Genomic DNA, 12,297 nt, shown 5'->3' on the forward strand with positions numbered 1-12,297 from the left:
CCCAGGTATCTTGCAGTCTGGAAAGATCTACAGACCACAAGCTGAAAACCAACAGTATGATTCCAGACCTTAATTCAAGTAATATTTAAGTGTATTGCTGTGCTACATGATGAAATTTTCTTAACAGGACTTTGGGATAATAAGAAAAAACTGTATTGATTTTCAGTCTGTGCAGTTACTGCCACGCTGGAATTGAAGTCTGGGCATGATAAAGTTATTTACAACACCAGAGATCTCAAGTCAACCCTCCCCTACATCACCTGCAGTCTCAAGTGTTTTAAATGTAACCTGAAGATAAGTGCACTTAAGCAAAACTGTTACAGTCTCAGAACAGCATGAACACATGTAAACTGTGTCACCCAAACCCCTATTAGCCCTTGCCCTGCTATAACCCAGCTGGCAACTGAGCACCACAGAGCTGCTCACTCACTCTCCACGCCACAGTGGGATGGGGGAAGAGAGTCAGGCCGGAAAAAGTGAGAAAACCCATGGGTTGAGATAACATAGTTACTACAGAAGCTACTATGAAGAAATTAAACTCTATGCCTGACCAAACCCGTACAGCCCTCCCTCCCTGTCTTGGGAAGTTAGCCTTCCCACACTTGAAAGACTGGCCTCAGGACTTGTACAATCAGAGTTTCACTACCCATTACTTACGTTTCTACCCTAATTCTTTTTTATTTGCTATATACTCAGTAATTCTTAATGATTTCGTCTCTCCAGCTGCCCATTCTGTGTGTTAAACTCATGCAGCCCCCAACTAGGAAGCCCAGCCCCTCCAGTCATGTAAGTAAAAAAGTCAATATTGCACAATTTGTAATTTTTCAAATGTAATTATTGCAACACAAAGGAAAGAACTTGCAGTTAAACAACTTCTGGAACAGCCATTATTATAAGTCTTACTAATCACACTCTGCCCAGGAAAAACTTACACAACTGTGGGGAGCTCAGAGACTACCAACACATATTTCTTAATGCATTTTAAAACACTATGCTATCACATATCATGTCTTTGCTCAATGTTGAAGGTCCCTTAATACTTAAAAATTATCATCTCTGCACCGTGTTCTCAACTGTTCCCTTAGGCTTTACATATACATGTAGCTTCCACTGGAGACATTTGAGATGACAATTTTGAGCTCCAGGACCCCAAAAAAGAACACCATTTAATCTAAATTTTTTCTTTAGCTTTGTCTAACACAGAGCAGAAGCAGCCCAGGCTCTCTTCTAAACATGACATACAAGGAGATGCCTCCTGTGCAGCAGCAGAAAAGCAGCTGAATTATTTACCTGTGCAGCCCAAATGTTGTCAAGATCCTGCAAAGTGAGAGCTTTCTCTTTGATGACAAACCGGAGGATTTTCTCTAGTTTTTCTACATATTGAGGTTGATGAAGACTATCTCTTAATACAATTGATAAAATGTTGTTCTGCTGGATCCATTCCTGAATATAAAAACAAAGTAGTGCCATCTCAAATTATTCAGGCGCCATCATTAATATTTAAACTACAAAACAAAAATCTAACCTGTTACAGATGAAAAAAGATGAAGCACAAGAGGAAGGTTTTTATCTCTAACTTTAATTTCCTCTCAAAAAAAAAAAATCACCATTTAAAATAATCCAATATATTATTGGATTATTACTGGAATCCTCTTCACTGTAATATCTTAGGGGGAATTTTTTTTCAGGCATATTAAAATCATGAACTCAGAGCATAAAAATTTTCAAACAATTTCAAACATAAGAAGTCAGTGTGAAGAAGAGTTAACTCTTCTATTCAAGAAACAAAATTTTTAACTTCCAATTCACAGTCATTAAGTATCAAAACCAAGTTGTTTAAGACAATTCTAACTTTGCTGGTACACCTACTGCATATCCCATAAAAAGGACCTAAGAAAGGACTGAAATATAAAGAAGATTAGATTATTTAAGTACTGCCACTTATAGGGGTTTTGAAATGCTTCTAACTGAATCAGAGGCAAATATTCAAGCCATATTTAAGGAGATGCAATTTTCTCAGTGGTGTCACAGACACGGTCAGACCGCTTTGTTCCAAGTGAAGCAAAGCAGGATGTGCTCTGAGCACTAAAAGAGAAAACAAACATCCACAGCATCATAATTTCCAACTATGTCCTTGATTAGACTTACAATATTCAAGCTGGTCTCATGAAATAATGAAATCTAGAAGTTTTCAACTAAAAACACAGGTCTTGTATGAGATGCCAAACTGTAGGGAACATGTAAAAAAGAGACCTATTTCCTCCTATTGCTTTAAAAAGTCAAAACTGCGGTTATTCTTTCTTGTCAGATGTCCTTTTGTATTACAAACTTCACAACAGGTGGCCAGTCAGAAAGATAGGGCAGAACAATGTAAAAATCACTTAACACAACTAGATTTCACAAAGATTAAGAGAAAATAGTTCTTATTTTAATTTTATAATTGCTCATTTTCATAGTTCCCTATACATACATTCAAGAAACAGTATTCAAAATACAAAAATATTAAAACAAAAATGTGGTATCTAGAACTTTCTGTACCAAAGCTTTCAGTTTCTGAAATGTGAGAAGCAGAGTGGACACTTAGAACTCTCGTAAGAAAAAGCTGTAGCGCAAAACCCAGACTAAATCCTTATTTAAATGACCATAAATTTCGAGTTACTGTGGCACTGAAGTTGCAAATGAATCAGACTTGTTTTATCTAGGTTTCTCTGGGTTTTTTAAATCACTACATAAAACCCACACTATTCAAGGATCCATTTTTGAGTCATGTTTTTAGCAGCACTGAAAAGTAATTCTCAACAGCAGCTTTGACACAAATACAGCATTTTTTCACAGAAAGGCTACTATTAAAATGCTTTATTACCACTACATGATACCTAATGTTTCTAACACTATATGAAAATAAACAGTGTGTGCTGGATCCACAATATAGAGCGACTTCTCCAGTTAGAGTACTAAGGAGAAACAAAATCTATGCAATGAACTTCACTGAAAAGGAGCACTTACCGCCATTCTTTCAGCTGTGAGCCACTCTTCCTCTTCAGGATTACCATGTCGATGAGTGTAGTATGACACACTGGATATTACTTTGTTAACTTCATTTAGTGCATTCATTTTACCATTGAAAGAGGAAATTTGTAACAACCTGTGAGAAAAACTGAATGTAAGAAGTGTGGAAAAAAATGTCACCAGTGGCATATTATATTAGGAGTAGCATCTTACCTAAGTATCATTTTTAACCTAAATATTTCTAAATTTTTTACAGTTTCTTCTTGTCCTGGAACTCTTGAAGCTAAGTTCTTTAGAGATTTGATTATCATTGACAGAGCATCATTTTTGGCTTCGTTCTTTGCTTCTTTTTTCAGTTCATCATCTGTTAAATTTTCTAAAAACTGTGGAACCATTTCTATAATTGGAAGGAAGTATTTCTTCACTGAATGTAATGTTAAAAATTCAAAACATTGTCCAAATGGCCTAAAAAAGAAAGAAAAAAGGGAAAGTGTCATAATCAGTAGACATGCATATAATAAGGTGTAATTAATTCAAGAAACTCATATCTACTTAGAAGCACATGAAATGGTGAAGGCAGACATAACCAGCTAAGAGATGCAGTGAAAGGAAGTGCTTCAATGACAGTCCAAGCTTTGTGCTAACATAGTATTTTATACTGAGTCCAACTTTTCCAAATGCATAAATCATTATTTAGAAAAAAAACTTACTTGATGAGAGCTGCTATGATCTGAACATTCAATGCTGATCCACTCATGAATCGATCATGCAAGATCTGAAATCCATTTAATGTGCCAAACTTGTTGATAAGATCTACTAGCCAACCCTGCAATAAAGCAAAGTTATTTTCTGATATTTACAATGTACCATCTAGAAATATTTTCAAGTACCTGTTAATAACAAAATTTGCTTTTAAAAAGTCTTTACACAATAGCTTACATACTCAGTTTTAAGGAAATGCTCAGAAACAGGCAACAAGATCTCTTCTGTTATCATGTCAAAGAGCCGGTGCTGTATATGAGCTACTCAAAGAAATTTATCAAATATATAGGAATAAAATTGACTATAATTTAGGTCCAGCTTTGGCTGCTATATTATTACAGAAAGTCTGACAGTTCTGGTATTTTTTCTTTGTTCTGGATGCAATAATGCCAAATATAAAAACATTAAGAATGCAAAGTAACATTCTTCTAAACACAACTAGCAATGTAAGGGGAGTCCTTTTTTTATCTTTAGTTCTTTTAAGTCAATAGTCAGCAGTTCTACTAAAGAAAAAGAAAATTAAAAAAAACGAAAATATGTATATATATAATTCAGTTAGCTCCTGAAGTCTTATCAATACTATTTGGAGATCAATTCTGAAAACTTCAGACTCAAGAACCAGAATGGATTACTAATCTTCACTTCCAGTTAAAAAAATAAAACAACAACAAAACCAAAAGCCCAAGAAACCACAACTACAAAAACAAACAACAAAAAAACCCAAACAAACAAAAAACCAAAACCAAACCTTCAACATCCCCCCAGAACCAAACCAAACCAAAACCACCTAAAAAACCACACTGACAGTAGTATCTCATGTCCAATTAAAAACACCTCTTCAACCATTGGAAACTGTAAGGAAGAGAAAATTCCTACTTTATCACATAATCCCCTCCTCAAAATGTGTTGCCTACAAAATCATGTTAAGTGAGAAGGTAAATCCATCAACTGGCAAATGCAAGCAAGCCAATTAACACAGTAGGAATGGCATTCCAACAGAGTTGTGCCAGCTTACCACAGAAACACATGACACAGTCTGACAGTGGACCAAAGACAGGAAGAGTTAGAAAGGGAAATGTACATTTCCCCTTCTAAGCCAGGGGAAATCAGGACTCTAAGCAGGAGTTTCTAATCAGGAGTCATAAGCAGCAGAACACCTTAGTGATAGAGAGAATGAAGAGGGCTTTTTCTCCATGCTCTAAAAACACTTCTCTACAGCTCCTGTGTCATTATGTAACACCGCACAGAATAAAATACACTGGTCTGAAAAGGTTTTCATACCTTTGGTGATCGTGGGTCAGGAGGACGGGCATAAAGCTCATCTTCAGCGAGCTGGACTCCTGCAGGAACTGTTTCTGAGGGACGAGTACCATTGTATAGATGGAATTTGCAGTGAGGATTTAAGGCCATGGCAAGAAGTTCAAGAAGGGGAAACCAATCTTGGGACAGCTTGGCCACACAGAGTTCCACTAGTCGATGAGTGTTGTTAATAATACATCTCTGTTAAGAAAGAAAACAAACAAGTAAGAACGTGGCAGGGGACAGACTCAGAACATACATGGTTCCAGTCCTCCTCAAATCATCTCTCATGCTCTATTTCCTTCTAAAACACTGCAGGCAATAAAGCGAAAAAATGACAGAAAGGTGTTTCCCCACTGCCCATCCAGATCCATGTATACAAGAGTTTTCTCACAGCTCACTACTGAGTTTCAAAGATTAGATCCAGCTTTTACAGTCTCCCCCTAATCACAAAGGCAGACTCCTTCCTTATTTAAATAACTATGCTCTTCAGAAACACAACTTCAAAAACTCACATGAATCTCAAACTTCCAGCCGCTCACTGCCTCATCTGTAAGGATTTTTGTGAAGGATATTGTTAACCCATCTCGAAAAAATCGCTGGCATGCTTCACTTTTGACATCAAGGCCTATTTAAAATAAGAAAGAACAACAAAGTATTAGATATGGAATTTCATTAGTTGTTACATGAACATTTTAAATGCTGAAAGCAGATTTGGTGTGCTGGTGTTGGTTTCTTCTCAGTAGCTCATACAGGGCTGTGTTTTGATTTGGGCTGGAAACAGTGTTGGTTAACACAGGGATGTTTTTTTTTTACTGCTGAGCAGCGCTTACAGATTCGAGGTTTTCCTGCTTCTCACACCACCCTGCCAGGAAGTAAGCTGGGGGTGCACAACGATCTGGGAGGGGATACAGTCAGGATAGCTGAGCCCAAAGAACCACAGGGGTATCCCAGACCATATGGTGTCATGATCAGCCTATAGAGCTGGGGAAAGAAGGAAGAGGGAGATATTTGAAGTGAAGTTGTTTGTCTCCCCAAGCCACCATGTGATGGAGCCCTGCTGTCCTGGGGATGGCTGAACACCTGCCTGCCCATGGGAAGTGGTGCATGAATTCCTTGGTTTGCTCTGCTGGCACACAAGGCTTTTGCTTTACCTGTTCAACTGTCTTTATCCCAACCCACGAGTTTTTTAACTTATGCCCTTCTGATTCTCTCCCCCATCCCAGCAGAGGGGCACTGAGCTGTGTGGTCCTTAGTTGCTGGCTGGGGTTAAATCACAACATTTGGACTTCAAAGGTATTTTGTTTAAAGTTTCAGAATTGATTTTAAACAAGTCTTGGATGAAAACAAACTTACATAAGCTTAAATGGACAAAAAACTTGATGGATTAATATTCTAGTAAAGCTATCTCAAAAAATTACACTCCTTTATACAATTTTTGAATTGTTTTTAAAAATGTGTGATCTGGATTGCATTTTTTTCCCCCCATGTTTACAACAGGCTTTGATAGATACACTAGCAAAAATAACAATAAATACAATCTTTATCTTCCATTCTTCTTTATGTTCTCTCTTATCTACTTGCTAACAGCAAAACCAGTGAGTGAAGAGGGGTAAAAATAACCATTTCAAAAAAATGCAGAAGATACAGCTTCAGTAAGGAACTCAGTAGTGGTCCCATAGAAATGCAGACAAATCATCTTGAGAGAAATGGAATGGTCTTTGAGGGTACTGGAAACAACTCCCATTACTGGGCTGCCTAACTTTTGGATGCATATGTGCCCATGCACATACAAATTTAATTTTTTTTGTCACTAGGGCCTACCTCTCTTTCCCACTCTGTGCAATTCATCAAAAACACAGATTTGGGATCGAGTCTGAAGGTTTATATTGTGTAGTGAAATCTCATTTCAGTTTAAGTAAGGTATAAATTCCAAAGTTGCCTTGTATCTTGCTTGTGTGTGTCACATTGGAAAGTTCTGGCAGCATATTAAAAACTAAGTGTAAATATTAGGAGCAATAAAATCCTTTTGAAATAAAGACTGGAGAATATTCTTGCCTATAAAAAACCAAAACCCTAAAATAAACCATTTTTTAATCTTTTAAATTTATAGCATCCAATTCACTATGACATTTATTTCTGGAGCAAATCTCATTACTGAAAATACTCCATAAGTATTAAAGAATTATTGTGAAGATAAACATCAGTCTACCTCTTAAATGCTATTTTTCAAATAGGTTTTCTTCTATTAGCAAGTAACTCCAGACTATCTGTTGATAGTTGCATGGCTCATTGTTTAACAAAGAATAATGGATCGATGCCTACACATAAAAAGAGAATTTTCCATAAATGAATGCATCTGCCAGGAATAATGCAAGTCACAGTCTTAACAGGATTCACACTACTCTGTCAAATTTGCTCCTTTCACTTGAAGGTGGTAATGCTGACACTTCGTTCTCATATGTACCTTCAATTAGTTCAGTTATGTCCCTTTCAATTTTAGTCCCTGAAGAGATTTAAAGATGATGCAAATACCACTCTTATTTTATAGCGAGGGTCACAAAGAAGCCATTACCCTGCAGTCACTCCAGAATGCTGATGGCCATTGGCCATGTCAGGAATAAAAGCTATTTAAGAGCCCTCATCACAAGAAAATGGTGCTTGACAAAAACATGTAGTGGGGTCTTTCTAGGTTTTGTTGCTTCACAATTTAAATAAGATACAGTGAGAAATACAGGGTTTATGCAATTCAAAAGCTGGTTATTTTTCAATTTATCCTTTCAGTTCCTCCTTTTGGAAACAGATCTTGTCAGAATATGAAAAATTCCCATAGACAGGTAGCAAGGAGTCCAATTCTGGATGTTACTGACATAATGGAGCACAGTTTAATCTATTAAGAAATGTACACAACAGAACCATTTCTATTACTTCTCTATATATACCCCACTCTCAAACAGTGTCTGCCAAGCTCTGATCTACCAAAACAGTGTCAGTTACACCAAGTTACACCCTATCATATTCCCTGGGAACTGGAAGTTATTTAAAAGGAACCATGGTAGCCATCATGTAACTTCAAGCTGCAAAAAGACCCCCGCAAACTAGGATGTAGCTGTAAAGGTAACACATTAAACAACTACTTATAAGAGCTTTCCTTGTTTTCTCCTTATTCAATAATCCTTGCATACACACATGGGAATTCATCTAGAGGGTAGGAGGAAACATAATTAAGTAGCAATGCAGAAGTACTTTTCAGAATTGCACACCACCAACTTAAAAATCAAAGTGCAAAAGCATACGAATACATTTCCACTGTTTTTCACAACTTCAAGAAGAAAAATAAGCTTTTTTGGGGGGGGGGGGACTTTCAACTAAGCCTGATGCTTTGGGGAAGTACATTGGTGTCAGGAGTAGCTAAAAATCTCATTCTGCTCTTATTACTTCACTGCACTGACAGCTTTTAGGTTTTGGGTTTTTTGGGGTTTTTTAAAGATGACTTAACAGCTGGCAGAACATACATCTCCTCTCTCACAAATCACAAGCAGATAATTCCTTTTTACCGCACTGTTCCAACAATGCAGACACAAAGGTGGCTACATTTTCTTTTGAAAAGCTGGCTTTTTTTTTTGCTTCGGAACAGATGTGATCCCTTCAACATCCTACACTTGCCTGAGGATTCCTGCCAGACCAAGCTACACACAAAGCCACCAATTCCAAGCACAACTCCAGCTGATAAATCAGTGTTGGCAACAATATATCATTATCCTATGCCAGATCACAAGGATGCACCCTAACTTTTGGTTCTCCACAGAGTGCTCCAAAGCAAAAAACACTTAACAATCAAGATAACCCAGAATATCAGGACCACAATCATCTTTTTAGTCTTAAAGCTGCCTAAGAATAACATTTATTAACATGGAAATGAAATTGTCCTGGGCCAGCACCTATGCAGAAGAAAGAGCAGGCACTTTGTATGACACTGTATTTGAAACACAACGAGCTCGTAAGTGCAGATATCCAAAAAAATTATTTTGATGTAACTTCCGCTATTACTCAAGCACAAGGAACCTCCCAGGAGAACAGAACTTTCCAGAACAGATGACAAACTTGTCAATCTGACCAGTACAAATCAACAAACACATACACAGTCCTGATAGGGAACCCTCCTACTCCCAAGTCAGACACAGCAAGCACTGGTAGGACTATTAGTCTAAGCCATGCTGCTTAAAATGCTAACTTTTCTCTGATACTCTTAGAAGTATATGTGTGCAAATCTGAAGAAAAATTTATGGCAAGACATTTGAAAACTAGACTAGAAACTTAGTTAAAACAAATAGAATTCTTTGAGTTTTAGCATCTGCTATAAAGACCAAACCCACTAGGTCTGATATCAAAGTGAATACAGAAAACAGGTATGACAGGAATGACAGGATTTTTATGTCTGTGAGCTTATTCGACTTCCCTACTCGGGCTAAGGCACCTATTTCTAACTACATTAATGGCTTTTTTAAGGTTCTTATCTGTGAAGATTTGGCATAGCACTCTGACACAATCTTCAAAACCAGGGCTATAACAGAAATTATTAACAATTTTTAAGCCTTCACCAGGGATTCTAAAGAAGACGAAAAAGTATTACACACCAATCCAATAATGAAATGTCTTCCAGCTTACCTTTTTTACTTAGGTCAATAGCAGCTTCTAGAAGAACTTCTAATTCCCCCTTCGGCAATACAGGAACAACCCATCGAGGCCTATATTCAGAAACAAACAAACCCAATTTCAGTTGTGCTTCTGAAAAATCAAGAACTCTTGCCCCATTGTAATGCTTTTAATATAGGCTCAGGAAACAGATTTTTAAATGCCCTGATGAGTATTACACTGACCAACCCAAACAAAAACTCATTCTGCTTGAAGCCTCTTTCTCTTTACAACTTTAACCCAACAAAAAAAGCATTTCAAGAAGTCCAGTGAAACAAAGATACAAAAATTCTGATTCCACTATCAAGATGTTTGCACAAATCATCTACACCTTGTCAAAAGTGTGAAAATACCTGTTGATCATGTCATCCAACTTTGCCAGGTCTGTGTGTGGAAATGCAGGCTCCTCATCTTCAAGCTGGGGTGGAGCATCAGCTTGGCCCTGCTCATCAGGCGGGGTAGCTGGGGAGTTCTCATTGGAAGAATCAGGTGAAGAAGTCTAAAATTGGGATGGAAAATACTTTAAATACTGCCTGTACTTGTGTGCCACTTGTTTTGGCATTTTTCCTTCCTAATGTGTGCCAAAGAATCATCTCAAGTACATATCAATATAAAATAATTTGATTTCAGATTTATTAACAAAAAACAGAGCATAAAATGTGCTACATTCTTTCTATGTTGGCAGTTTAAAAATCAAGCTACTTTCCCAGCGAGGGAAGTGGGGTTTTTTTGGTAATAGCTTCTACTGTCGGCAGACCATGTTTCCAGACTGTGAAAAAAATACACTGAAGCTCCAGTTTTTACAAATCTTGTCCAGAGAAGTTGATTATTAGAGACATAGTTTTCAACAAAAGCACAGAAGAAAATAATCATGGAAAACATTTTCTTAAAGAGTTTGTTAAAAATGAGTGACCTACTACTATAACCATCTACTAATCAACCTTGAAGAACATGATTCTTAAATCCATTTTGATGGGCCATGCAAAACACAACACATTTTTCAGATGCCACTTATTATTCATATACAGAAATAGTATGAACTGACAATAATAATGGCTCCAATTGGAAGAGCAAGACTTAGGAAGACAAAACCTCAAGAACGTTTTTCACCTGTTGTACCAAATCTGCTTGGCAAGGAGTGTTATTTTCTTCACAGCAGCCTGTAGGGTGCTGGGTTTTGGATTTGTGACCAAAACAGCACTGGTAACACAGCAGTGTTTTGTCTGTTGGTTAACAGGCACAGATTCAAGGCCTGTTTTTCTCTTTGGTAACTCCTGTCAAAACTCAGACATAGGCAGGAGATACCATGAGCTGGAAGCAAGGAAAAGCCACCTGGGATGTTGTCAGAGTATGAAGAAATGCAGTGAGGAAGGCCAAGGCTCACCTGGAATTAAACCTGGCTAAGGATGTCAAGGCTAACAACAAGGGCTTCTTCAAATACATCACAACCAAAATAAATGCATGGGAAAATGTGTCCTGTTGCTGCTTCAGCCAGGAGACTGGGGAGGAGATCTAGAGGAAGGAAGTTTCTTTTGGTTGGGAAGACTGGGTAGAGACCATGTAATTAAACTTCATATCCACAGGCCCTGGTGGGATGCACCCACAAGTGCTGAGAGAAGTGCTGGAACCATAGTGAGGCAGGAGAGGTGCCTGAGGGCTGGAAGAAAGCAAATGTCACCCCAGTCTTCAATAAGGGCAAAAGGAGGACCCAGAGAACTACTGGACAGTCAGCCTCACTTTAACCCCTGGAAAGGTGATAGAACAACTCACTCTGGAGGCCACCTCCACTCACATGGAAGACAACATGATGATCAGGAGAGGTCAGCATGGATTCACTGAAGGTAAGTCATGCTTGGCCACCCTGATTACCTTCTACGATGAAACAAGTTCAGCAGTCCGAAAGAACTACCTGGATGGATGAGGGGAGAGCAGGGGATGTTGTCTGCCTCGATTTCAGCAGGGCTCTGACACACTCTCACAGCATCCTCATTCACAAACTCAGGAGGTGTGGATGGGATGAGTGGACAGCGAGGTGGATTGAGAACTGGCTGAATGGCAGATCTCAGAGGTTGGTAATCAGTGGCACAGGGTCCAGCTGGAGGCCTGTCACCAGTGCTGTCCCCCAAGGTTCAACACTGGGCCCAGCACTGTTTACCTTATTCATCAATGACCTGGGTGAGGGGCAGATGCCTCCTCAGCGAGTTCTCTGGTAACACAAGGCTGGGAGGAGGGGCCAACACCCCAGAGAGCCGTGCAGCCCTTCAGAAGGACCTCGACAGGATGGAGAGATGGGCAGAGAACCTCCTGAAATCCAGCAAAGGCAAATGCAGGGTCCTGCATGGGGAAAAACAACCCCAGGCACCAGGATGGGCTGGGGCTGACCTGCTGGGAAACACCTCTGGGGAGAAGGACCTGGGGGTCCTGGTGGACAATGAGCTGTCCCTGAGCCAGCACCGTGTCCCTGTGGCCAAGTGGCCAATGGGATCCTGGGGTGCATTAGGAAGAGCACTGCCAGCAGGTCAGGGACATGAT

At 38.8% G+C, this 12,297-nt stretch overlaps 1 protein-coding gene across 4 annotated transcripts in view; it reads right to left on the reverse strand.

Annotated features, from left to right (window-relative positions):
- Positions 1–12,297, reverse strand: part of USP9X (ubiquitin specific peptidase 9 X-linked) — a 95,848-nt gene that overhangs the window by 59,738 nt on the left and 23,813 nt on the right. For all 4 annotated transcript variants that reach the window (XM_042034901.1, XM_042034892.1, XM_042034922.1 and 1 more), the window contains exons 3-10: positions 10,119–10,264; positions 9,739–9,818; positions 5,586–5,698; positions 5,053–5,271; positions 3,720–3,835; positions 3,223–3,474; positions 3,007–3,145; positions 1,291–1,443 (exon numbers count right to left, since the gene is read on the reverse strand). In XM_042034901.1, coding sequence (XP_041890835.1) covers positions 1,291–1,443; positions 3,007–3,145; positions 3,223–3,474; positions 3,720–3,835; positions 5,053–5,271; positions 5,586–5,698; positions 9,739–9,818; positions 10,119–10,264 — 1,218 coding nt within the window. The remainder of the gene's footprint in view (positions 1–1,290; positions 1,444–3,006; positions 3,146–3,222; positions 3,475–3,719; positions 3,836–5,052; positions 5,272–5,585; positions 5,699–9,738; positions 9,819–10,118; positions 10,265–12,297) is intronic.

Source organism: Corvus kubaryi, unplaced genomic scaffold (genome assembly GCF_017639235.1).
Source record: "Corvus kubaryi isolate FWS band 111438036 unplaced genomic scaffold, C.kubaryi_AGA036_p1.0 133, whole genome shotgun sequence".
In the NCBI taxonomy this organism is placed as follows: domain Eukaryota; kingdom Metazoa; phylum Chordata; class Aves; order Passeriformes; family Corvidae; genus Corvus; species Corvus kubaryi.